The sequence below is a fragment of the Vigna unguiculata genome, chromosome 3, assembly GCF_004118075.2.
Source record: "Vigna unguiculata cultivar IT97K-499-35 chromosome 3, ASM411807v1, whole genome shotgun sequence".
NCBI classification, from domain to species: Eukaryota; Viridiplantae; Streptophyta; class Magnoliopsida; order Fabales; family Fabaceae; genus Vigna; species Vigna unguiculata.
In genome coordinates, this window is record NC_040281.1 from 48,047,675 (window position 1) to 48,074,727 (window position 27,053).

Genomic DNA, 27,053 nt, shown 5'->3' on the forward strand with positions numbered 1-27,053 from the left:
TCTATTATTTTATTTTTCATCAATATAACTATTTAAACAAAATTAAGACTAAATTTTCTTTATCAAAATCTAATCAAAAATTGAAAAACATAAATATAAAAAAATATGATAATGAAATCACATTTAAAAAATATTATGAAAAAATATATAGTACATGACTTTTATTTTTATATTCATAAAAAAATAAATATACAAAAAAGTCATAAAAAAAACTAAATATCAAACTTCTATATATATATATATTAATTATAATTTTTTAATTATTTAATTTATTTATTAAAAAATTTGGCTGCAGAGGAAAAAGTCATTCATATTGTAGATAATAAATAGTAGAATATTAAATTAGGTAGAATTTTCTTATTAGTCTAGTGTGGACCTGCAAGCTACTGTCCTTCCTTGCAACGCACTTTTCATAATTAATAAATAAAAGAGACAAAAGACATAATAGGAGGAAATTAGTAGATATTAATAAAATAAAAATATTTATCATTTGCATATGAGAGAAATTGTGACGGAGAGAAGGGGATGGAGAAAGTATAATATAATTAAAAGTTATTAAAACGACCCATAAATATGTCATATTTTCAGTATGGGAAAAAATACCTCATATATGTACAACTTTAAACAATTGCCATCTTGGCCATATTATGTTAGCATGATTTATCTGCGTTCAGATCAGTAATTAATGGTCTGTTCTTCACATACTTAAATATCATGCAAAAAGAATTTCACACTCTTCATATCAACTAAGTAAGCATGGTAGTAAGATGTTTTGGAGACTTAGAAATTCAAAACTAAATTGTTATAGTGTTTTGTTTTATTTATATTTTCATTTTTGTTTGTCAGGAAATTTTTTGTGTCTGAGAATTCATTTAATTATTTATTTACTATCATAAAAATATAACATATGAATAAATAGTTGGTTTAATATTATAACTATCGATATAATTAAAAAAAAAAATACAATTTTGATATAAAAATGTTAATACTAATTTTATTTGAATTATGCTAATAGTTAATGTAATACTTTCGCAAAGTATTATTTTTAATATAAATTCAATGGAGGTCTATACAAAAGACACCGTCCTTCAAAATACAATCTACATATACATTAAATATAAATATACGCATACAATTTTTTATAAATCATATATGAAGAATATTCAACAAACAAAATATAAAATAATGATTTTTGAAAGACTTATATTAAATAAACAAAAGATTACATCTTATCTAATGCACAAGACTTACGTTTACAAGTAAACTTAAGAAAGTGGATTAGGATATACAACAAAGAAAACTTAAGTAATGTTTGAACAAATTTATATTCATGCTAACCATTTAGACGGTGTCAGAGAATTGTATTTGTTAAACTAATTATGGATAAAAATCTTGAAAATTCTTTTGCTCGGTTGCACAGGATAGAATTATTTATATTTTTAGTTAAGTAAAAGATTTTTCTCAAACAAAAATAGGACAAAGATTTCAGCTTTATTTTCGATCCTATTACAACATTTAGACAATACTAAATTTATCCACGAGTATAAAAGTATTGGCTAATCATTAAAAAGACAACGATCTTATAAGTATTGTTTAAAAATTACAAAAAATCTCACTTTTCCAAAATGTTGCTTAAAATAAAATTATTATCTTTAAAATAATTAACATTTTTAAAATAAAATTATAATTTAAAATATGATCAACTAAATATATAAATAAAATAAAAAGTATTATAAAATTAATTTAAATGGTTGTATTTTTATATTTCCATGTTTAAAAATGTCTTGCCTATACATGATTTATTATAGTCTAACATTTTTATAATCCTTGCTTTAAAAGAATAAACAAAGCAACACAAAAAATCGTTGAGTTAAGGGGCTGCAAAAATGTTTTCTATTATCATATCTTAGGCTACAGTTATTTCGTTGTTGCAAATAGGCAACAATTCTACAATTATATATATATATATATATATATATATATATATATATATATATATATATATATATATATTTCTCTTTTTACTTTTATCCTTTAAATGATATATTTTCAAAATTTAAATGTTTTCTTATTTAATCAGCTACAAAATAAATAAAAGCTATCTATAATTTTATTAATTTTTGTTGTTATAAAAAGATGGTTAAATAAGTTTTTAATCCCTAAACTTTGACACAAGATTATAATTTGTCTTTATCGAAATTTTGATATATTTTGGTCCCAAAACTTCAAAAGTGAATGAATACATTATTTTAACTCAATCACGTTAAATGTTTTTGACATGTTAAACACGTTTCATGCTAACATTTAAGTTATTTACATTATTTTACATGTTCTCACTTCAATCTTGTAAAAAACAAAGAAATATATAAAGAATGAGAGAATGTGTATTATTGAGTGTGTATAAAATGTTACAAGAGGTGTGTTATATATACACACACAAAGATAACTCTAATGACAACAATTAAATGGGCCTAAAACATAAATATAAGCTCACAAATTTCAGCTGAAAAACATGGTTGATATGTAAAAAAATTAATATAATTGCATTAAAAAGATTATATATCCTTTTATTTTTAAAATTTTAGAAATTAAAATGTATGAAAATTTTAAACAAAGATGACTTTCAATTTTGCGTGAAAATTTATAGACTAAAAATATATTTATAACTCAAAAAAATAACAGATGCTCGTAAATTAAAGTAAATAACTCATAAATATTAATATTAATATATGACTTTTTTTCACAATTAAAATTGTTTGTTTCTGGTGTTTTATTATTGTATCCTTGGATTAACTTTGTAAAACAATTTAGAAAAATAACAAGAGAAATTAATTTTAGTTCAACATATTTTCCTATAAACATGCTTTTGTAATCTATTGTATTACGGCTTTAGACCTTTTTTTTTTTTTAACTTGTACAAAATTGTTTATAGAGAATTTATTTTATTTTTTTAGAAGGACTTGGGCATAAATTAAGGTAAACAGATCCGATATATTATGTCTGAAATTCAAGTTCTTTTTCAGTAAATGGGAGAGTAGCAGTTTATTTGGATGATCCTAGGCGTACGAGAACATTTGTTGGGGATAAAGAAAACTTTCAGAATGCCACTGGATAATCCCTTTTTATAAGCTTCATAGTCTGGCCCAAAGAAATTTCAATGTAGTCAAAACACAATTACGCATAGTTCAAATAATCCATGTAATTATGAAAGTCTCAATTCCTTTTTCATACTCGTTAATTGCTCTAAGGTTTAGTTTTTTTCCCAACATGTCCTCTTTTTCGCAGTTATTCAATACATCCACAATTTAAGTGAAAACTAGTTGAGCTTTTAATGCATTATTTTTTACATATATAGCAAAAAAAATGTTAATTTTTTGTTTTCTACTTTATCTAATAAAAAAATATAGGTTAAATATGTTTTTGTTTTATTAATTTTCAGTAGTATAGGTTAAATATGTTTCTGATTCATTATTTTTCAGTATAGATTAAATTTAAATTAGTCCTCCTCTAAATTTTGAATCAATTTAATTTCTTATCTTTAGTAATGTGTAGATTAAATATTTGTAACAAAATTTTTTAAATTTATTTGACGTTTCATGGTAACATTTGAATTGTTTATACCATTTGATACATATATGTTTCAATGTTAATTGAGAATCAAACAGGTTTAAAACTTGAAATAAACTTACTAAAATTTGGTTAAAGAATATATTTAATCCAAAAATTATTTACACCCTTACTTGATGGATGAAAGCATTGGTGACCAGTTATAAGCTAAAATTAAGGCTTAATCAACTTTTAAACTTTTCATGACACATGTATGGTCTTTTGTTCTTTTAAAAAGAAAAGAGTTTTATCTCTTTAATTTTTTTTTCAACATAATCACTCATTTTTGTTGCAATCAAATTAAACCACCGTGCAACTGACGAAAAATATAACAAATAAATTGAATATTTTTTTTACTTAATTTCTTTGTTCCTTTATATATATATATATATATATATATATATATATATATATATATATTCTCCGGTAAAGATGAAGATGAAAGAACAATTTTATACTTATATTAAATATCAGAGATGTGTAATACTCAAAACCGAACCCCCATCCACCTCTACCTTACCATCACGAACTTCCACCATTTAGAAAAAGAAATAATGTTTATTAGAATTTATTTAAATTATTATAACTCAAAAATTTGATTATTGGACTAAGAGTTACAAGTTACTGTCACAATGTTAACTCATTTATTACATTTTAATTAAACTCAAGAATCACACTACACTTATGGATTAGTTTTATCTATGATGTTATCAGTTTAACTAATAACAAATAACAAGTTTAAAAGACGAGTAAAAAAAATAACATTTATGAGAATGCTACTACCAGTCTAAGTAAAAAGAAGTTCAACAACAACTGGTCTAGACACCTAATTTTTTTTTTTTTTCTCAATACAATTTGTATTTGACGAAGCTTTGGGCAACGCTCTATCAGAACCTGACTGGTGGATGGACGCTGGGGGAGTAGATGTAACAAACTATTTTAAGATAGGTTTGAACTAGTTACTTAATATTCTGATGATTTTATTTTTATTATTTGTAAGTGAACGTTAATTTATACATTAATTAAAAATAAAATTTTAATGTACAAAAAGTTCTGTAAAATATTATATAAAAAAATTAATTTATTCTTTTATTTTTATTTTTATCTCATAAAATGTCAATAAGTTTGCTCTAGGTGTAAACAAAGTTAGCTCCATCCGCTTAAAAATCTTTGCTGCTGCATTAGAACGAAATATCATTCCAAACGTTCTTGTTATTATCCTATTTTTGTTTCGAGCATATATATATATATATATATATTCAATTTCGTTGCCCTTAATTTGGTGTCTTATAAACTTCTTCAGTTCTTGTACTAGATTGGTTCTTGCGCTTCTTTGCTCTTTTGGCGAGGGAAGATTGAAGATGGATAGAAAGACATGAGAGACGCACACAAACAAACAGATATATTATAGACAGGTAATATTCATGTAATGTTATTTCAAAATTTTGGATAAAATTTTTCACTTCCGTCAGCTAAAAGAATTATGCCTTTTACTCTCTATTTGACATGATTTCTTGTAGCTTTGTGTCGATCTAACATGGAGTCCCACTTGCTCGTTCTAGTTCTTAAGCTATACTAGATTTTGTGTGTCTCACCTTCAAATCTTTGTTGTGCACGTGAGGTTTATTCAAAATAAATGATATTACTTATGACTATGTGCATTAATGTAATCTTTAGAACTGATTCTTTATTTAGCATTTTCTTCAAATTTAAGGCTCTCATAGCAGTATGTTATTATATTTTGATTCAGATATTAGTTTTCATAAAATGAGTTGAGTAGGAGATGGCAGAGTTTCCAGGATATTTCCGTTACTGCTTGAACACAGGGAAACTTCTCCTTTTAGCAGTTTTGGTCTCTGGAGGTGTTGTCTTGCATATTTTGGTCAGTATTTTTTTTTCCCACCTATATAAATGTGAGGCTCAAAGAAAACAATTGGGCAGAGGGAACAGGTTTATTATTTTGTAAACTAAAAGTTTTTATTACTTGTTATGTAGAAAACGGTTAAGATTACAGACATATACTTCAGATCATACAATATTTTTTTTTCCTAGGCAGTTTCTTGTTAGGAGAAAGAGCCTCTTGGATGAAAAAACTTATTCACTTTTCGTTGTGTCATCAAGAATATAATTTATAGCTTACAATTTTAGTCCGTTGTACTTCCGATAGATATAAACAACTAGTACATCGATTACCCAATTGCTATTACATTAACTATCCATCGACTAGTACATTAACCATCCAACAGTTAGTTTCTTACAACGATTAGTTATCACAACCTATTAATATATTTAAATTTATTAAAAACCCAACGGTTCTGCCTAGCCATGGCATGAGTTCCTGAACCAATTCCCTTTCAATAAATTAATCCATCAACAGATGTCTCATCACTGTTTACTAAGATTGGTTCTGTATTGCAGGCATGTGCGTTATATAAAAATTGGTGGCCAATGCTAACTGGTAAGATAAAGCATCATTGAATTGATTCTCTAAAATGCTAATTAATTGTTTCTTGGGAGACAAGAAGATATATTCTTGTACGTTATTAAATATTTTTTTACTCTTCATGCAGCGATAACATATGTGATTCTTCCAATACCTTTGCTCTTCTTCGCGGGATCTGAACGTTCTTCTGTATTTTCTGAATCAGATAACACGTAAATCCTTAACTTTTGTCTGGAAAAGTAAAATAGGTTTGTGTTTGAATTTTCCTAATCCAAGCTGGGGAATGATGGAACAGCTGGATGAATGCAACCAAGTTCTTAAGTGGGGCATCAGCTGTGGGAAGCATTGCCATTCCAGCCATATTAAAGCATGCTGGTGTTATCAGTTGGGGAGCCCTTGCTATGGAACTCTCTTCATTCTTTGTGTTTGTATCTGCCATAATGTGTTACATAAGGATGAATGATGAAGATGATTATAGTGTTCTTTGAAGTCAGGGTGAGGGCATGAGAGGCTTGCTTCTTCCTGTCAAAAAAAATGTATTTATTTACTTTGCAGTTGATTTTTGTTTGTAGGAGCGTCATCACCTTTAGATTTTTTTCACAATAAATTCATCACCTTTAACCCATTTGAAACGAAGAGGCCTTGTTAAATGACGTTTAACAATAAGGCTATGTAGAGACCTCAAAGTCAGAGGACCAGAATTGGAAGGTTTTTCATCCAAAGCAATGAGAACTTGTTAGTACGAGTTAGTACGTATAAGTCACGAGGACCAGAATTGGAAGGCTTTTCATCCAAAGCAATGAGAACTTGTTAGTACGTATAAGTTATGAGGACCAGAATTGGAAGGTTTTTCATCCAAAGCAATGAGAACTTGTTAGTACGTGTAAGTCATGAGGTAAGGAAACATGTGTACAAAAACACACACACACATATATATATATATATATATATATAAAAGAAATGTTTGATGAAAAACAACTTAAAAAGAATTTGTTTACTGTAGAATATTTGTTCAATCTATAGAGTACAATGTCTCATCATATAAAAAAAAAAGTAAAACTTAATACAACAGAATATTTGATAATAATAAAAGAGAATCAAACATATAATATCTCTATCAATCTAAATAAAAGTGGAAGATATATAATATCTTTATCACCCCCTCTCAAGGTGGGCATGAAATTGTAACGTCCCAACTTGGAAGTAGCAACCCGGAAAACAAAAGGATATAATGACTTAGTAAACATATCAGCAAGTTGACTTGTAGAAGGAATATGGAAAAAGTGAATAAGGTCATTAACAAGTTTTTGTCGTATAATGTGACAATCAAGTTCTATATGTTTGGTTCTCTCATGAAGAGTGAGATTCTTGACAATGTGAATAGCAAAATTGTTGTCACAAAAGACAGTATAGGGAGTGGGAACAGAAAAATGCAAATCCCGAAGAAGGTATTGAATCCATTGTATTTCACATGCCAGGGATGCCAAAGCACGATACTCAGCGTCAGAAAAAGACCGTGAAATAGTGGTTTGATTCTTAGTGTTCCAAGCAACCAAAGATGTACCCAAGAAAACACAATATCCAGAAACAAAACGTCGGGTAGTGGCACATGTTGTCCAATCAGAATCAGAAAACGTCTGAGTTTTAAGAGAGGTGTTAGATTTATACAAAAGTAAGTCCATATCTAGGAGCATGTTTTAAGTATTGAATGATCCGTACAACCTGCTGCATATGTGGTTCACGTGGAGAAGAAATAAATTGGCTGAGTTGTTGGACAACAAAACTAATATCAGGCCTGGTGTTAGTCAAGTAAATTAATCATCCAATCAAACGCCGAAAGGAAGAATGACCTGGTAGAAGAGTTCCCTCGTCGGCATGAAGTTTGATAGAAGGATTAGATGGCGTTGGTGCATGTTTACATCCAAGCATCCCTGCCTCTGAAATGAGGTCCAAATAGTATTTCCTTTGATTCAAAACTAATCCATCAAGAGAACGAGAAACTTCATGATTCAAAAAAATTTGATAGGGCTAAGATCTTTAATATGAAATCTAGAATGAAGATGAGCTTTTACAACATTAATTCCAGCAATGCTATTGCTAGTGAGAACCACATCATTGACATAAACCAATAAAACAGTAATAACAGAGACAAATTTCTTCACAAAGAGAGAGTGGTCAGCAGAACTTTGTGTGTAACCAAGAAATAGCTCTGAAGTTAGTTTTTGATTCCAATTACGATTGACTTGTTTTAAACCATATAGAGACTTGTTAAGCTTACAAACAAGATTTGGCTGCGAAAGAGAAAGATTAGGTGGAAGCTTCATATAGATCTCTTCATGTAAGTCTTCATGGAGGAAAACATTGTCAACTGATGAATAAATCAATCACTAGCAGTGGCCAAGGCTAAAAGAATACAGACAGTAGTAAGTTTGACAACATGAGAGAAAGTTTCAAAATAATCAAACCCCTCAGTTTGAGTAAAACCCTTAGCCACCAACTGTGCTTTAAACCTATCAATTGTGCCATCTGGTTATGTTTGAGTTTGTAAACCCAGCAACAACCAATTGGCTTGATGCCAGAAGAAGGAGGAACTAAAGTCCAAGTCTAGTTTTTGTCAAGAACTCAACATCCATAGCCTATTTCTAATAGTCATGTTGAACAACTTCTTTGAAGGAGAAAGGTTCAACTTGTGTAGAAATATTATGACGAAAAACAGTATGGTCAAAAGAATAATTATCATAAGAAACAAATGAATGCATTGGATAAGGTGTGTTGGATCAAGGCGATAAGAGCTTCATAATCCTTCCCGACACGAAGATCGGCAATAGAGGAGAGGATATCAACCATACTAGCACGAGCAGAGGGCTTGGAAGAAAGAGGTTGGACTTTAGTGTGTAGGTTAGAGCCTTGAGGCAGTTCGTGCTTAATCCAACAGGAATCAGAGGCATGATTGGTCCGGTGACAATGGTCACAATATTTGGGATTGCAGCCACCAGACCGAGGAGATCGCCTCGTCCACGTTTGTCAAAGAAACCACCACAAAATTTTTTACCATGTTCCTCGTGAAAGGCAAAATTGGCAATATAATCTTGAGAATTAGAATGAAAAGTAGTCTTAAATTCACGTTCTTGTTGAAAAATCAAAGAGAAAGTTTTCACCAGAGTAGGCATAAGCTCCATAAGCATAATTTGGGACTGAACCTTAGAGAATTCATCATTCAGGCCACAAAGAAATTTGATGACATAATCATCATCACGCTCTCTCTTTCCAGATCTTGGAAATCAAGCCACATGTGCAAGGAGAAGCACATGTACAAACAAGAGTCGTACAATACAAAAAGAGTTCTTTCCAGAGGATTTGAAGTTGTGTGTAATATTGAGAAATGGTGGACATCTTGTCGATAGCTCTGAACTTCCTATTGTAAATTGACAATGCGAAGCTTATCCCCATGAGAGAACCATTGAAGAAGATCAGTTCATATATAAGATGCAAACTCCAACCACATAACATATTGTTTAATGTGGACGTCATTGAGCGAGTGAGCCATGAAATTACCATCTTGTTACAGTGTTTCCAAGCTTCATGCAAGGGATCATTAAAGGCTGGACATGGAAGGGTGCCGATAACAAAACAGTCCTTGTTTTTTGTTTCTAACGCAACAAGCATATCATGTCGCCATTACGAATAGTTGTTATCGAAAAGAAGAGGCAACACCAAGACAAGAACATGATTCTCACCGGGGTGAAGAAATAGTGGATGTGCGGGGTTTGTGAGATGATCAAAACATGGGTTAGGGTGCACAGGGTTTGTGGGAGAACCAGAGGATAACATAGTATTTGCCATGACAGGAAATCAAAAAGAAAGAAGAAAATGCGGAAGATGATTTAAATATGATACCATGTTAGTATGTATAAGCCATGAGAGAAGGAAATATGTGTACAAAAGTGCGTACACAAACGCATAAGAAGTGTTTGGTGAAAAAAACTAACTCAAAGAGAGTTTGCTTACTGATTTATTAGAACTAGGAAAAGATATATACTATCAGAACTGATTGTACTTTTTTGCTAGACATGTTAGATGATTTAACGTGGGTTGATGAAGCTACCATGCTTGTGTTTTTAGTTTGACGAGTCCTCCCTCCTTCACTCGTACACTATTAGCTTATGATGAAAAGAGTTTTAAAATTCGGATTAGGAGAAAATAGATTACGCAAGCAAAGAAAACGCTCAAAATGCCATGGTGCTTATCATTTTCACGATAGTTACCATGTCAACACACACTTCCAAATTAGTGTTCACAGAAATATGGAAAAGTCCAATAAGATCGACTTTGTGAAGTCAAACATAATTTGTCGGTTTTGAATTTACTTCCTGTACTTCAACAACTGCGGCTTACTTGAGCTTGCAAGCGGCACTTCATATCTTGATGATATCCTCTTCTTAGTTTTTATCACGTTTCATTCAATGGAGATTGTTCAAGACCAGCAGCTACAAAATACAGGTTAGTTTCTTGAACACTGCTCGTTAAAGAGAAACTCTTGCATCTTTTTTAAGCGGATGAGTGGAACCTGCTTGGTTATTCTGGAACACAAACAGACACCAAAGGAACATAATTCTCACTGATTTCCAACATCCTCTTCCTTTATTGATTGCTTAAGAATCACTGTTTTTTTTATCAGCAATTTAGAATCACTGCGTTTCTTCTATTATTAGGATTTAATATTAAGTTAGATATTATGACAAACAGGTGGAAGGTGAGCCTCTGTTCGGTCAGTTCTCGTCGGAAAGTGTTCCTTGTATTTGGCTAATAACATTGTCGTGTCCCATTTCAATATCTAACGGTGAAACTTGAAAAAAAAGTTAGAGATTGTTTGGTTGGAAACTGTATGTCTTTGGTTTTATGTCGATTTTCTTCACAATAATTTAATGGCATAAACTAAACAAAGATATAATACTTAACTATATTATTTAGTATTTGGATTAGAGGAACTACTTTCGCAAAAAACCAAAGAAAATCATCTCTAGAGTCCCACTAGTTTAAACAACTTCTGATTATGTCAGAAATGATAGAGCTAATCTAAGTTTCTGGTGTGTATCCTCAGATGATGGAAAACTGCACGACTCTAACAGAAGCACAGATGTCACCCAGAAACTTCAACATGCAAGATTCGAAAAATGCAAATGGTGGTTGCGTGTGTCCCTCTACATAATCTTTCTTCTGGCAGGCCAATCTGCAGCTACTCTTCTGGGAAGGTTATACTATGACAATGGTGGTAATAGCAAATGGATGGCAACTTTTGTTCAATCAGCTGGATTCCCTGTACTTTTCCCACTCCTTTTTTACTTCTCAACAAGAAAGCAGGACAAATTAACTAACGAGCTCAACAATGATTCCCACAAAGCAAAACCAAAATTTTGTACCATTGTTTTCCTCTACCTAGCTTTTGGCTTAATTCTGACAGGGGACAACTTGATGTATTCCTATGGACTTCTATATCTCCCTCTTTCCACCTATTCTCTGCTGTGTGCAACCCAATTAGGCTTCAATGCAGTCTTCTCTTTCTTCCTCAATTCGCAGAAATTCACAGCATTCATATTCAATTCTATAGTCCTCCTTACGATATCAGCTTCCCTGCTTGCAATCGATGCTGATTCTGAGGATCAAATGGGACTTTCCAGAGAAAAACATATAATTGGGTTCTTCTGCACTATTGGTGCATCAGCTACATTTTCTTTATATCTCTCTCTTGTGCAGCTTTCTTTTGAGAAGGTTATCAAGAGAGAAACCTTTACTGTTGTGTTGGACATGCAAATTTACCCATCTTTGATTGCTACATGTGCTTGTGTTGTGGGTTTGTTTGCAAGTGGAGAGTGGAAAAGTTTGAAGCAGGAGAGTAAGGATTATGAGAAGGGAACGGTGTCATATGTGATGACTCTACTTTGGACTGCTGTGACATGGCAAATATCGTCTATTGGTATGCTGGGGTTGATTTTTGAGGTATCTTCATTGTTTTCAAATGTGATAGGTACCTTGTCATTGCCCATTGTTCCCATCCTTGCAGTGATCTTCTTCCATGACAAGGTGAATGGGGTGAAGTTTATAGCCTTGTTGTTAGCAGTGTGGGGCTTTATGTCTTATGTGTATCAACATTATATAGATCACAAAAAAGCCAAGGCAGATAGGGTTTCACTGGCTGAGGTAGAAATTTGCTGATTGTAGAATGGGATGGACCAAATTTTGATGAAATTATTATAACCAGTTGAATGACTCTGTTGATGTTGCTATTGCAATTTTGTGAATTGTGTTTAGTGCAGCCTGATTTGTACTTTTACAAGAAAAATAAAATATTTTATAGAAATTAATATCATTAGTTAATATTGATTACAATTACGTTTATGAGATTATTTTATATATATATATATATATATTTGACTTTCTAAAAATAGGTGAAGAAACTTGGAACAAAGCCTCACATTTTAAATTCTTAACCCTTCTATGTTATGGAAATGCTAATTGGACCATGAGAAACACTCATCTCAGTTATAGAAAAATGAAGCTTTCAAAAAATAAATAAGTTATAGAAAAAATTATTTGTTTTCTCCTAATATAAAACTGTTTATTATTGTTTTTATTATAAAGTATTTATTTAATTTTTAAATTTAACAAAGAAGAACAAATACTATAAACACTTCTCTCTTACTATGACAAGTTTGGCATGATGGACAGCTCTCAAACAGAAAAGAACATTCAGTTAATATTTTGATAAAGTTACCATTATCTCCCTGTATTATGCTAATTAACACTTACACTTACACAATATATAGTTTTATGTTGATCATATTCTTATCAGAATTGCAATTATAATCGATGTACTTTTAAAATATATTAACATTCATTATATTTGTAATCAACTAGCCAGAACATAGGCACTTATTTGTTCACACTTAAAATGAAAATAAGTTGAATTATTATTAGATGTTATAATTAACTGACAAATATATTTCAAGAATAATGTTAAAAAAAATTATATACAAAGATCTGCATTATATATTATTATAATGTTTTTTTTGGTGAAATGCTATCTATCTCTTATTAAAAATAAATTTAATTAAGTTTTAAGTGTTTTATAAATTCAAGTATTTTTAGTTGATTCTTAGTTAAAAATTAATTCCTATTAAAAATTTTATATTTTTTAATTGGACTTATTCTTATTTGATTTTTTTATTGATTTGATTGACATTAGTACATTACTGATATTTTATATTATCATTATTGACATATCTATACGTGAAAAAAAATTACTTAGTTAAAGATTAATTCCCTTACTGAGTATATCTCTTAAGAAAAGAGAGACTCTATTAGATATTAAAAATCTTTGTGTGTTTAATTTATTTTTATATGCTATATTAAAAATAAATAATAACATAAATAAATTAAATTAAAAAAAAATCAATCTTTTAATAAAAGAATTATATATATATATATATATATATATATATTTGTGTTTGCATATATTTAAGTTATGTTCATGTTTTGTAGGTTGGTCACATGATTTAAACATAGTCTGATGTGCATAAGATAGATGAATATCTTCGGTTGATGGAGTTCCCTCTTCTAACCATTTTTTATTGTTAGACAAGAATTTGAATAATTCTTTATATTTTGTAAACCATAATTATAATGGATATGACTTCTCTTTTCTTCAGAAATTGATGGAAATTATAAGACGGTTCATCAAAATGATAAACTTTTAAAGGATCAAGATGCTATCAGGATATAGCGTTGAAATCATTTATAAAGTCTTAGTATGACCATGATGTATGTTCTTGTAGGAGTTATCTTAGGTGATTCATTAGATTTTTTTCGATATGTTCGTGAAGGCTGAGTCTGTAACTGGCACACCTTGATCATAATGCCTTTATACTATCTGGGATTATGACACATTTCTTTTTCTTTAGTCATTCGGAGGCTCTTACGAGTTCAAAATTGCATGTTTATAGACTAGGTTCCATTGTACTAAAATTGGAAATTTTGGTTTTTTTAGTATAATCATGTTATTTAATGCTAATCAAGATAAGTTAAATTTTAATGCATGCAACACATTATTAAGGTACTTTCCCCTCCCGATTACAATCCATTCTAGCCTGGTGTTGGAATTAGGGAGACCGATGAAGTCAGCTACTTTAGGTTGGAATGCCAAGGAAAAGTTTTCATCATTAGTACAATAATTCATATAATTATAAATCATGAAATCGTACCATGATTCGTAAATTTTACTTTTTATAGAAACATGCTATATTGAAAAATAAAATTAATCCTGTGTCAATATTTAATCAAACTCAAATTTACAAAATTCATCACTTTCTCAACATTATAGTAAAGTTAATTTATCTAGTATAAATAATTCAAATTAAAGCAAAAACTAAAATCTCCTCCACAAAGCACATTCATAAAAATATTGGGATGGCAAGAACATCTCTCCTTCGCCACTACTACCTTAAGTTTGACCTAACCAAATATTTCTCTTCACCATTTAAAACTCATGGTTGACTTATAATCAGAATCTATCATTCTAAACCTCTAAACCGTTGCATTATAGAAAAAAAACACCCTTCAAATATTAAAGAAATTATTATATACTATTTTGTACAAAATTATAGTTTAAAATTATAATGTTGTACAGAAATTATAATATTTACACAAATCTAAAAATTTTTAGAGTGAACATTTTGTAAATTGCCACTACAACATTCACTAAAATGAAGGTTATAAGCACCGCAAGTCATTAGAATACTAACTACATCACTAGAAGACCAAGTCATTACAATATTTACAATGTTTTTCACATTACAATATTAACAATGTTTTTCAAATATTAACCATATATAAACGTGAAGACACAAAAGAAAACAAAGAGATAAAAATGATAAAGACAAAAATAATTGTGTCAAGTGTTATTAGAAACAATAGCTATGTTTAGTATCTAAAAATGTTTTGACGTAAACCAAAAAAAGTAGATAAAGAAAGAGAAAGAAATATCTTAACAAAATTTTAGTTTGTAAATGTAAAGTAACTAATATTATTCTAATAAAACAATAATTGAATTATTAATTTAGAGTGAAAGTCAAAATTAATCCAATTTTAATTTTTTAATTTTAAATAATAAAATAATCAAAATGAAACTATTAAAAAAGAATAAATGTTTCGAATATACAAGGAATAACTTTTTTATCTCGTTGTTCTTTGTCTTGTTGTCTAAACCATGCAATATTAAGCATGGATTTTTCCATTTATATTTTACGAAAATATACTAAAAAGTAGTTTTTTTTTTTTTTAAGTCATATTTGCACCTGTACTCTACCATGGATTGTATACAGTTCCAAGAATAGACTTGTATGAATGTTTATTCAAATTATAAATTTCAAAAATCTAAAACCTTTGTTTTTATAATTTTTTTATTAAAAAATACAAAAAAAAGAAATACAAAACAAACAAAAGAACTTTAATGAAAAGTATTCAAAATTGACTGTCAAGTTTAAAACTAACTGAACCTATGCAAGTTAAAATCCTAAAAAATATTAAATATAATCCTAGTGTCTTATAAATATGGAATTTCATTCGCATTTTTAACTATGTCTAATAAAAATTGGAACATCAGTTAGATTTGGTTGTTTTGGTGAAAACAATACCTGTCTTCGAGAAAGACTTTTTTTTTTTTTTACTTTTTTTTATCAAATATATTGTTGTGCACTTCTTCCTTGTAATTTTAGGTGTCAACATAGATTTTTCAAAAAGTCCAAATAAAAAGAATGAGAAGTAAAAATTATAAATTCAAAATTTCTTACCGAAGTAAATTAATAATTTTATCTTAATTTATATAAAACTGAAGGAGAAAACTTCAGACAGAGAATTTATATAAAAAAAGTTAATTTCATTTTTATTCATTTATTTGACCTCTAATTAGTTTATTTTATTTTCTTCTCTTTACAATTATTTGAGAAGTTTATTTAAATGAGCTTAATTTTATAATCAGCATTTAGTTTCCAATATATATATATATATATATATATATATATATATATATATATATATATATATATATACTGCCCATTGCTTAAATCAAATAAGTATTTCAAAAAATTTGAGCAATAAAATATTACGGAGATGCATATTTTGAAAATTTTATTTGATAAACACAGTGGATAGTAAAAACAAATATAAATATTAAATAAAAACAATTCAAAATCAGATATTTCAACTTTTCATGAAGGCGAAGGCCAAAAATGCTTCTTCAATACAAATAGATGAAATATTACATCACGAACAAAAGAGTCAATGGCTATGTGCTGGAAAATAATATAAAAAATAGTGAGAAAGAGTATATGATTAAACCAGAGATTATAAAATGATTTGATTGCCCAAACAATGTTTCAATAGTCCAACTCAATCCAATTTTATTACTTAGTGTGAAAATCATAAGAAACTGCTCCTGCATCCCTCTCTTATCTCAATTGTGAACCAATTCTATTTAAGAGAGAAAGGAAAAGAACTAATCTAAATTTCTTATATTTGTATTCTGCTAGATTACTGTGCTACTTGAACACAATGTCCACAGCTGTTACTCAGCAACCTCAACATTTAGCATTATTCGGAGAATACAAACGTTGGTTGCGTTTGTCCCTTTATACAATCTTTCTTCTGGTAGGCCAATGCACAGCCACACTTTTGGGAAGGTTCTACTTTGACAAAGGTGGTAAAAGCAGATGGATTGCATCATCTGTTCAATCTGCTGGGTTCCCTATACTAATTCCACTCCTATTATACTCCGACAAATCAACCAACCATGATTCCTCCAAAACCAAAACCGAACCAAGACGTTTAGTCATGATTTCCTTGTACATAGGTTTTGGTCTAATGTACACAGGAATGGACCTTTTGTATGCATATGGACTTTCATATCTTCCTCTTTCCACTTTTGCCTTAGTTTGTGCCACCCAACTAGCCTTCAATGCGGTATCTACTTACTTACTCAATTCCCAAAAGTTCACTGCATTGATATTGAACTCTATAGTTGTTCTTACTATGTCAGTTATCCTAATCGCACTCAACACTGAATCCGAGGACAGAAAGGACCTTCCCAGAGAGAAGCAACTAATTGGGTTCTTTTGTGCCCTTGCTGCATCTGCCACGTTTGCTTTACAACACTCTCTCTTGCAGCTCTATTTTGTGAAGGTTGCAAAGACCGAAGAAACCTATTCTTCTCTGTTGAGGATGAATTTTTACCCCATGCTCGTTGCTACAGTCGCTGGCCTTGTGGGGTTGTTTGGAAGCGGAGATTGGAGAAGTATGGGAAGAGAGATGAAGGAGTTTAAATACGGTGGAGTGTCTTACGTAATGACTCTGGTTTGGATTGCTGTGACATGGCAAATAGCGTGCCTTGGTATGTTAGGGTTGATTTTTGAGGTATCTTCATTGTTCTCTGTTGTCATCGGTAACTTGGAACTAACCATAACTCCTATCCTTGCTGTCTTTGTGTTTCATGACAAGATTTATGGGGTGAAGGTTATAGCCTTCTTGTTAGCTATATGGGGCTTTCTGTCCTATATATACCAACATTATCTCGATGACCAAAAGGCCAACCAAGATAAAACTGATGATGGCCTTGGGCTTTCAAAGGTAGAAGAACAAACTTGATAATAGAACAGCACAAATAAAGTTTTTCAAAACTATTTTTATGCATTGAGTTTAAGCACAAATTAAAGCATAGTTTTTTTTTTCTATTATAGTTGATTTTTATAACGATTAATTAGTTGATAGTATAATTGTTTTTATACCAAGAGTATATACAATTTAACTTCGGCAATGCATAAGGAATACAACAATAGATGTAACTTGAAGTCTGAACAAACCTTCTATACATACCGCCTAACATCTCTTGTTAGCTTTCTGTACGGTAATGATAATATCTTGTCCTCGTGTTGCCATTGGCGCATATCTGTACGGCAATGATAGTATCATAAATATTCCCCATATTATCAAAATGAAAACACAGTATATGAAAAAGAATAATCTCCTTTTAAAGGATCTCCTTTGCATTCCTACAGATTATGATACAAGTGTAACTCTAACTCAATAAAGGATGCAACACAAACCATCGTCAGGCTTTAAAAAGTCCAACTAATTAAACTCGCTTAATTCTCTTTTCCTTGGTTACAGTAAGAGTGGCTCCTCTTTTCCCACTGTAGTCAAGTGGAACCTGCAGTTGAGATAAATTTATATGAAATTAAATCAAATTACCTAATGGTAAATACATGGAATGTAAAATAGCATATTAAATGCCACTATATTCCACTAATAATAGAAGTTTTGAATAATCTGAAATTAAAAACAAATAACCATTACCATAATTCATTAATAATGCCCGTCGTCAGTCATCTAAAATTAAAAATAAATAACCATCTCACTCAAAATCAATTGACAGCATATAAAAGAAAACATATTGCAGTGCATAAAAGGAAAAAAAATTAGGGAAAACCACTTCAATCCTTGAAAGTATTAAACTTAAAAATGGTCCTTCAAAGTGTAATTAGTCTATCACTTTTCTTATCATTAGAAAACATCTCACATGATACATATATTGCCTTGATGTTTTCTCTACTTTACAGGTTTCAAACTTAATTTCAGTTCGAATATAAGGAAGAGTGGCACATATATATTGTCCTGAAGAACCTTGAAATGGAAAAATTCATAAACTCAGACGTTGTACAAAACACAACCATGAAAAACAACTTCGAAAAGCATAAATTGAAAAATTAACATTAGCCCTTTGGAACTAGTCCGAGTGACTCCGCCATGGACCAAACTTCTTCGAGACATAGACATGGTTGGTGCTCATTTTCTCCCAAGCAATCAAAACTTTATGACTCCCATTAATAATGAAATACCCACCTTGGTCATACTAGCATTCCCCAAGCTCAGTCAAATCCTTCACTGAATTTTGGTATAATGTGCAGTAACTAGACCAAAGCATTTTAGGAACCTATCATTAAATAATAACAAAAAGAAAAAGCGTAAACACTAATCAGGAGTTTGAGCTTAATCGTTGAAAAACAAAATTAAAAACAACCAGATTTTTTTTCCATATACAAAGGTAATGCATGATTGTAAAGAACATCCTTGGTCATTCATCAAAACTAATTTTGTTGGGAGATGCGAAACACCAAAAGACGAAAACATTGCATAAGGTTCTGAAGGTGCTAAAAACATAATATTATTATAAGTCCTTAATTGGAAAAAAAAAATACCAAAGAGATGGTGACATGCAGAGTACTTGCTGCACATCTAAATGAAAAGTGCAAAACAAATTAACCTAACCAAACAGATATATAGGGACAGATAAACCCTAGATTATAGCACAAAAAGTGGAAGTGACGGAATCAAACAATAAATCCAAAATCAATCAAATTAACCTAACCAGCAATAACCCAGAAGAGCGCTAACAGACGAGAAGAGTGATAGACTTAACTATGTCCGACCACGATGAGAAGGCGACGAAGAGTTGCCTGGGCGACAATCAGAGGGTGTCAATGGCGATCGGTAAGAAGGCGACGAAGAAAGATGACAGGGAGACGACGACGACATGATAATGAGCTCCTTGCAGTTTTGGAACTTTCGCGATTTTAGAATCACAAAATGGAGGGAAGATTTTTAAGTCTAAGAATTAAATTTCTTTAGTTCATTTTAATCCATATTATTTTGTTTAACTAGTTCTTGTGCATAGACACCGATATTTTGTTTATTAAGATTTGATTAAATAAAAAATTAATATTAAGATTAAAATTAAAAAATTGAAAAAAAATAATCACCCGATGCGTATTTGAACCTAGAAGTTACATATTTTCCAAATAAGAAGTGTTACATATTTCCTTTTCATATATAGCAACACACAGGTCTTCCAATATATTACGAAAATTCTGAGCAACGAGTTTTGAAAATTTTCCACAAAATTTGTAATATTTCTTAATTCTTAATGGGCACATTTTCTTTGAGCCAAGATTTGAGGTATAGATTTTTTGTTGACAATTGTAGCATTAATTATGCAACTATTAATTTTCATGAAAAAATTCAAGGAAAACAAAAATTATAAGTAATGAATAAATCTGGTTCTACACTTTTGATTTCATTTTCCATAGAGCCTCTACCACCTTGTGTACCCTTCCACCACCACACCACTTTCCGTAATTTGATATTTGATTCTTTCTCTCCTTCCACCTCTTCATCTAGTCAAGTTTTCATTCTTGGGTTTTCAATAAACAAGATATTTACACATTTCATCCAATCTTGAATTCTTAAAGTAAATTAACACTATTAATTGATGGCTCAAAATAACATTAAAAACACATGAATACGGAACATGGTACAATTAAATATAAGTAGCGTTATTATAATTTACTCTAAACATAATATAAATTAATTTGTATTACAAATGTTGGACTATTTTAACATAATACTCAGGCACACACTATAATAAGTTTTAAATAACTAAAAAAGTTTATATATATATATATATATATATATATATATATATATATATATATATATATATAACAATATTTAATGACATATCGATTTTGTCTACACATTTTATATTTTTGTTTTGTTTTCAATTACATTTTAAACTTAAAAAATAATTCTTTTGCCTAATGCCATAAAAAATAGAATTAAATTACTCATGAACTTTATTCTATTGTTTCATAATATATAATTTTTTTCTTTTTAGTTGTAATTTATATTGTTTATATTATGTTACTTTCCTTCAAATTAAAAATTATGCATTAAAAACGAAAAAATAATAATATGTTTTTAAGTTAAAATAATATAATATAATATAATAAAAAAGATACAGATAAATGAAAGAAGGCGTTTTCTTAAGGAAAATGTTTTTTAACACTAATTATACTAGTTGAAAATCTATTTTTAGAAGTATGTTGATCATTAAAAAACTTAATTTTTTTATTTATGAAAAATTAAAGAATAAAGTAATAGAAGTAAAGTTTATAGAAAATTTTGTTGATATTAAAATAATAATATCCTAATGTAATTATTTGATTGAATATATATCAATATAGCATGTTCAAAAGCTCTCAGTGAGAGAGTGTGAAAATAATAAAAAGGAATTGACTGATACGAAAAGACGGAAGAAAGAGGGACGGAAAGTTGAGCTGCGAAGCCAATAGCCACATGGCAAGTCCACTATATAGGACGCCTCTCCCTTACGTGGTCCATCATCCCAACTCTCTTCCAAATTTTAAAAATATTCTCTCAGAAAAGCGTAAGCACGTAACGGAAAACACACAAACAACAAAAATAGCTTCCCTTCTTCTCATTCCTCTCTTCGTCTTCCTCCTTCCTCTACTACTCCTCTTTCGCTCTTCCACTTCCACACCTTCATTCTCACTCTCACTCCTTCCCTCGCCCAACCAACCAATGGACACCTTGATCGCACTTGTCAACCGAATTCAGCGCGCCTGTACGGTTCTCGGCGACCACGGCGCCGGCGCCGCTTTGCCTACACTCTGGGAAGCCCTTCCCTCCGTTGCCGTAGTCGGCGGCCAGGTTCGTTCTTCTCGCTTCTTCCATTCTTCCCCTTTCTATCAATTTCGCTCTATGCGCTACTCATTTTAAGTCTTTTACGTAATGCAGAGTTCTGGAAAGTCTTCGGTTCTGGAGAGCATTGTTGGCCGCGATTTTCTTCCGCGGGGTTCAGGTTCTTTATTCTTATATCTTTAACCGTTCATTCTCTGATTACTAATTTCTGTGTTCTATTCTGATTTGTGATGTTTGGTTAGGAGAGGGAAATTGTTGGATCTTTTGAAAGATAAATTCATTTATCGTTTTCTGTGTGAATCTTGCTTGTGTAATTTAAGTTTTTCGTCATTTTTTAGGGATTGTGACGCGAAGGCCTTTGGTGCTGCAGCTGTACAAAATAGAGCAGGGACTACAGGATTATGCGGAGTTTCTGCACTTGCCTAAGAAACGCTTTACTGATTTCTGTACGTCTTCTTGCTTCTCATGCAAATGATATTTGTTTTTTATTCCCCATTTCAAGATTCTGGAAATAAGAGTTCCTTAGACTACACATTGCAAACTCTGCATGCATGCCTTTCTTTCTTTCTTTTCAAACTATGTAATCTGTAATGTAGTGAAGTGTTTGTAGCCTGTTTTATCTTTGAATTTTTTTTTCTTTTTTTTCTTGCTGATCTGTCATCCTTTCAGGTTTAATTCTTTGTTTTTTGCATTGGTTGCTAAATATTGTGTCTCGCAACTGCATGTTTTTCATCAACACACAATATCTTAGTTTCTATTTGGCTTGCTACATTAGCATTTCCTGATCAAAGACTTAAAACCTCAACCGATGGTCTCTGGAATCGTGATGACATGAATTATGTTTTGATAGTGTAGGACATTTTACAAAAGATCATCCGTGTAACACTGATTACATGCTATGCATGATTCTTTGGTTGCCTAAAATGATATAATGACATTCGCTGCAAGTGTTATATCTTTTGGTAAATGCTAAGGAAGTTGACACCAGTGAAATTTTTTGAATATATGGTTTACAATACTCAGAAGTAGATAAGCAATTTTCCTATCTTTTGTTTTAGATAAACTATATTTAATTTGATGTTCGTTATCTTTTCATCTTCTATAGCTATGGTTCGAAAGGAAATTGAAGATGAAACTGATAGATTGACTGAAAAAACAAAGCAGATATCTCCTGTTCCTATACATCTCAGCATATATTCCCCGAACGGTAAAGAATTTATATTTATATTTACATTTTCATTTTTTGGTGTGATATGTACCGTACTATTCCTATTCTTAGAAACCCTCTCATGGTTCTGGGATATGGGAAGAAAAAGGTTTTTCTTTTGTTGTCTTGAAGCATAATTGATGTTTTGTGGGAGAGAATATGTAATCAGTCCTTGTCTCCTGAAATCTTGATATTCATGGCTATATGTGCTATTTACTTATTGATTTATTTGATGCTATATTTTTAGATTATAGTTACCAAGTTATGTGACTTGCATTGCTTAAAAATTATAGGCGATCCAGGGTTTTTTTCCTCAGTGCCGTATTTATAATTGAATTGCATTATAAGGTAAAGAATTAATATCATTCTGAAGGAAGAATATTATAATAATCAAGGAACCACCATTCTAATTTTATAAGGGAATTACGTGTGCTTGGCTGCCTCTGCCTATAGTGGGGTTGCTGTCTGTATGTGAATTGTCAATTTTTCATTTTGTTTTTGTGACATTAAAGGTTTTCTATTTTGTTGTTGATAGTCGTCAATCTAACACTGATCGATCTGCCTGGTTTGACAAAGGTTGCTGTAGGTATGTTTTCTTTTTATTGTTTTTTTCTCAAATATACAAAGATTCTTATTATCATTTTCCTTTTTTCGAATAACAAGTCAAGGATCTTCCATTTTTTCAGAGGGACAGTCCGAAAGTATTGTTCAAGACATTGAAAACATGATTCACTCATATGTTGACAAGGTAACTGAAGACGTGCTTTTATAACTATAGGAAGAAACCTTCTCTTGGTCTTATCTCTTTCTTTACTTTTCTTATTTGGTTGCCTTAAAGTAGTTGTCTGTCCCACGTTGGATAAAAGCCTATGAAAGATGATATATAATAAGTTTATCTTAATTTAAATTACTTCTCCATTTCCTGTGATTAACGCACTGGAAATTGTTGGTCACATTAATTCTTTCGTCAAAAGTTGTTAGCATTTTGAATTTTAAATGTTGTTGAGACTTTTTAACTTTTTTCAATATTATATTATACCTTGAATGTGTGGCAGAACGATGATAATAATTTGAATTTGCTCCTTCCAATTAATTTCTCATTTTACATAATTTGTCGTTTTCATAGATTTACTGTTGTTTCAGCTAAGGCCCCTTTTTGGAAATTGTCCATCACATCATTTTTTGTGTTTATGCAGCCTAATTGCTTGATTTTGGCAATTACTCCTGCAAATCAAGATATAGCAACTTCAGATGCCATCAAGGTTTCCAGACAAGTTGACCCTACTGGTATGCTTCATGCATTTTGTACATCGTCATGCTTCAACTATTCAAATTATATGCCTTTATTGTTTTGTTATGCTATTATGGTGTTTTCTTGATACTACGTTCAAAATGTTTAGGGGAAAGAACGTTTGGTGTGTTAACAAAGCTCGATTTGATGGACAAAGGAACAAATGCTCTGGACGTAAGAATCTGGCGTAAACTCGTTAGATTGTATTGTTGACCTGTGATGAACTTAGTCCCGATTTTACGTGAATTTTATTGACATGGGCACAAAATAATTTTACATCCTTCATGTTACCATTTTGAACATCTTGTAGGTCCTTGAGGGAAGATCTTATCGACTTCAAAACCCTTGGGTGGGAATTGTAAACCGTTCTCAAGCAGATATTAATAGGAATGTGGATATGATTGCTGCTCGGTGGAGGGAACGTGAATTTTTCACTACCAGCCCTGATTACTCACACTTGGCCAGCCAAATGGGCTCGGAGTATCTAGCAAGGATTCTCTCCAAGGTTTCTGTTTACCTGACTCGTGCAGTTTTGAGTGTCGCAAGTACATGCTGTTTTGCTAAATTTTTTCTGCTGTCCAAAATTTACTTGGTTGGTTACTTATAGAAGTGATTTGGTTTCAGCATTTAGAGTCTGTGATAAGAGTTCGGCTTCCAAAAGTTGCATCTTTAATTAACAGAAACATTGACGAGCTCGAAGCAGAGTTGACACGCCTTGGTAGACCAGTTGCTGTCGATGCCGGGGTGAGGAGTTATTTACTTTTTTCTGTGTACTACAATATAAAAGTTGAAGTAATTCTTCTAATTTTGTCCCTCTAATTTTATCAGGCTCAGCTGTACACTATTCTAGAATTATGCCGCGAATTTGAACAAGTATTTAAGGAGCATTTAGATGGAGGGTAAGATTTTTGTTTTATTTTCTGTTCAAACTGGTGACCATATCAATAATTGAATGGAGGAGCTGATTATTTAATCTTTGTTGAGAAACTTAAATCACAACCATATATTTTGTTTTTGTATTTTTCTTTTCAATATTTGGGCGTGATTGTGTATTCTTGACCTTTTCTAGTTTCTTTTATTTCCTATCTTAGGCGACCAGGAGGCGATAGAATTTATATAGTTTTCGATCACCAGCTTCCTGCTGCACTGAGAAAGCTTCCACTGGATCGTCATTTATCGTTGCAAAATGTGAGAAAAGTGATTTCTGAGGCAGATGGTTACCAACCTCATTTAATCGCTCCAGAGCAAGGTTACCGGCGCCTCCTGGAGAGCTCACTTCACTATTTCAAAGGTCCCGCGCAAGCTTCCGTGGATGCTGTAAGTGCTTTTGCCTTAGATTGTTTGATTTAGTTCTATTCTTCGATCGGAAGTAATTTGCTTTATTTGATCTTTGTTTATATTTGATCTTTGTTTTATGCTTTCTTTGGAACTAACTTCAATCCTGACTATACTTAGTTAGCTACTGGTATTTCCTAATTCTTATACTATATGCTATATTTGTGGCAGGTTCATTCCGTACTTAAGGAACTATTGAGGAAGTCAATCGCAGAAACACAGGTTTGAGTTATTTTATTTTATTTTTTTGTTGCTGATGGGGTGAATGAAGTAACATGCTTTTATTTAAATGACAATGATTGTAGGAATTGAGGCGGTTTCCAACTCTTCAAGCCGAAGTAGCAGCATCAGCTAATGAGGCATTAGAGAGATTTCGTGAAGACAGTAGGAAGACAACGTTACGGCTGGTGGAAATGGAATCATCCTACATCACGGTTGATTTCTTCCGTAAACTCCCTCAGGAAGCTGAGAAGGGAAAGAATCCAGCTCCCTCCTCTGTAGAACAGTATGCTGAGGGACACTTCCAGAGAATTGGTTCCAATGTTTCATCTTATGTCGGTATGGTGTCAGAAACGTTGAGACATTCCATTCCAAAGGCCGTGGTTCATTGTCAAGTGAGGGAGGCTAAGAGATCTTTACTAGACCATTTTTACGCACAACTGGGAAAAAAGGAGGTATACGTATATCATACCTAACTTAGGATCAAACATCTATGGATATGGGGCATTGGGTGCTTGAACTACTGCTAAATATTGAAAATTTCACAGGATCAGATATCTTGATATACAACGTCAAGAGAGATGGAAATATTCTCGACTAATATTTTTCTGTTTATTTTTCAGGAAAGGGAACTTGCACAGTTGCTGGGTGAAAATTCTGAGTTGATGGAAAGGAGACAGCAATGTGCCAAGAGGTTAGAGTTATACAGGTCAGCAAGGGATGAGATTGAAGCTGTTTGTTGGTCGGGATAAAAAGAATTAGATGATGGATCCTGCTTATTATTATTCGCATGAAATATTCCATTTGTTGATATTTTTTATGCTTACGCTGATCTCGATTCAGAGCTCCACTGCTGTGTACCAGAGTTCCAAATTCTGTGTTGTGTGCGAGGTATATTAAATTAATTCTTAATTTCATTGTTATCCATTGATATAATTGTTGAATTAAAAAAAAAAACTCTGGAATCAGGACTCGTTGATTAACTGTATGCAAATTTAATTAATAGTTGACATGTATTAGTCAACTTGGTTTTTTTGACGGGTTAAATTGGTTAATAGTTGTCAAATTAAACATTAAATTAATTAATTAAACATGTTGCAAGAATTAAATTGATTGACTATGCAATTTTTGAAATCAAATTAGTTATCTTTTTGGACTAAAATTTCACTATTTTAGGGCTAATTTGGCTGGTAAATTATATTTAAGAACTAACTTAACAATTTTTTTTTATCAAGATTATTAATTAATATGGACATTACATTATGAATTCTCACAAAAGTTAAAGTAGTCGATGAAATTATTCCATGACTATTGGATTAGGAGGAAATAGATTATTTTCAGTAGAT

At 31.1% G+C, this 27,053-nt stretch overlaps 4 protein-coding genes and 1 long non-coding RNA gene across 6 annotated transcripts; 4 read left to right on the plus strand and 1 right to left on the minus strand.

Annotated features, from left to right (window-relative positions):
* The first annotated feature begins 4,769 nt into the window (after positions 1-4,769).
* On the plus strand, positions 4,770-6,685 carry LOC114179262 (vacuolar protein sorting-associated protein 55 homolog). Of its 2 annotated transcripts, XM_028065529.1 has the most exons (5): positions 4,770-5,021; positions 5,357-5,488; positions 6,025-6,064; positions 6,177-6,261; positions 6,345-6,685. In XM_028065529.1, the coding sequence occupies exons 2-5, from the start codon at positions 5,390-5,392 to the stop codon at positions 6,535-6,537; spliced, it is 417 nt and encodes a 138-aa protein (XP_027921330.1). In that variant the 5' UTR covers positions 4,770-5,021; positions 5,357-5,389; the 3' UTR covers positions 6,538-6,685. The 2 variants fall into 2 exon arrangements, 1 of the variants encoding a protein (XP_027921330.1); XR_003603448.1 differs by lacking the exon at positions 5,357-5,488 and having other exon boundaries at positions 6,177-6,447.
* A 3,680-nt stretch (positions 6,686-10,365) lies between these two features.
* LOC114179183 (probable purine permease 11) lies at positions 10,366-12,360 on the plus strand. Its single transcript, XM_028065425.1, has 2 exons — positions 10,366-10,549; positions 11,151-12,360. The coding sequence occupies exons 1-2, from the start codon at positions 10,513-10,515 to the stop codon at positions 12,260-12,262; spliced, it is 1,149 nt and encodes a 382-aa protein (XP_027921226.1). The 5' UTR covers positions 10,366-10,512; the 3' UTR covers positions 12,263-12,360.
* Positions 12,361-16,413: 4,053 nt separating this feature from the next.
* On the plus strand, positions 16,414-18,044 carry LOC114176952 (probable purine permease 11). Its single transcript, XM_028062156.1, has one exon. It carries the CDS (start codon positions 16,655-16,657, stop codon positions 17,741-17,743), a length of 1,089 nt encoding a protein of 362 aa, XP_027917957.1. The 5' UTR covers positions 16,414-16,654; the 3' UTR covers positions 17,744-18,044.
* A 9-nt stretch (positions 18,045-18,053) lies between these two features.
* Positions 18,054-19,752, minus strand: LOC114176953. Its single transcript, XR_003603090.1, has 3 exons — positions 19,575-19,752; positions 18,998-19,088; positions 18,054-18,305 (listed from the first exon to the last, which is right to left on the minus strand). It is a non-coding gene; the product is annotated as an uncharacterized LOC114176953 (long non-coding RNA).
* Positions 19,753-21,352: 1,600 nt separating this feature from the next.
* LOC114176636 (dynamin-related protein 1E-like) lies at positions 21,353-26,624 on the plus strand. Its single transcript, XM_028061743.1, has 15 exons — positions 21,353-21,664; positions 21,752-21,815; positions 21,994-22,101; positions 22,761-22,862; positions 23,398-23,448; positions 23,549-23,610; positions 24,059-24,149; positions 24,263-24,327; positions 24,464-24,658; positions 24,778-24,897; positions 24,982-25,052; positions 25,245-25,470; positions 25,660-25,710; positions 25,794-26,162; positions 26,331-26,624. The coding sequence occupies exons 1-15, from the start codon at positions 21,536-21,538 to the stop codon at positions 26,457-26,459; spliced, it is 1,833 nt and encodes a 610-aa protein (XP_027917544.1). The 5' UTR covers positions 21,353-21,535; the 3' UTR covers positions 26,460-26,624.
* The last annotated feature ends 429 nt before the right edge of the window (positions 26,625-27,053 follow it).

What these genes read in the sequence shown, in the direction of transcription:
- LOC114179262 (XM_028065529.1), top strand. Translation starts at nt 5,390, where the DNA reads ATGGCAGAGTTTCCAGGATATTTCCGTTACTGCTTGAACACAGGGAAA. An exon ending in GTGTTGTCTTGCATATTTTG is followed by an intron (nt 5,489 to 6,024) that starts GTCAGTATTTTT and finishes TCTGTATTGCAG; the next exon opens with GCATGTGCGTTATATAAAAA. An exon ending in TTTTCTGAATCAGATAACAC is followed by an intron (nt 6,262 to 6,344) that starts GTAAATCCTTAA and finishes ATGATGGAACAG; the next exon opens with CTGGATGAATGCAACCAAGT.
- LOC114179183 (XM_028065425.1), top strand. Translation starts at nt 10,513, where the DNA reads ATGGAGATTGTTCAAGACCAGCAGCTACAAAATACAG. An exon ending in CCAGCAGCTACAAAATACAG is followed by an intron (nt 10,550 to 11,150) that starts GTTAGTTTCTTG and finishes GTGTATCCTCAG; the next exon opens with ATGATGGAAAACTGCACGAC.
- LOC114176952 (XM_028062156.1), top strand. Translation starts at nt 16,655, where the DNA reads ATGTCCACAGCTGTTACTCAGCAACCTCAACATTTAGCATTATTCGGA.
- LOC114176636 (XM_028061743.1), top strand. Translation starts at nt 21,536, where the DNA reads ATGGACACCTTGATCGCACTTGTCAACCGAATTCAGCGCGCCTGTACG. An exon ending in AAGGAACAAATGCTCTGGAC is followed by an intron (nt 24,328 to 24,463) that starts GTAAGAATCTGG and finishes AACATCTTGTAG; the next exon opens with GTCCTTGAGGGAAGATCTTA. An exon ending in TAGCAAGGATTCTCTCCAAG is followed by an intron (nt 24,659 to 24,777) that starts GTTTCTGTTTAC and finishes ATTTGGTTTCAG; the next exon opens with CATTTAGAGTCTGTGATAAG.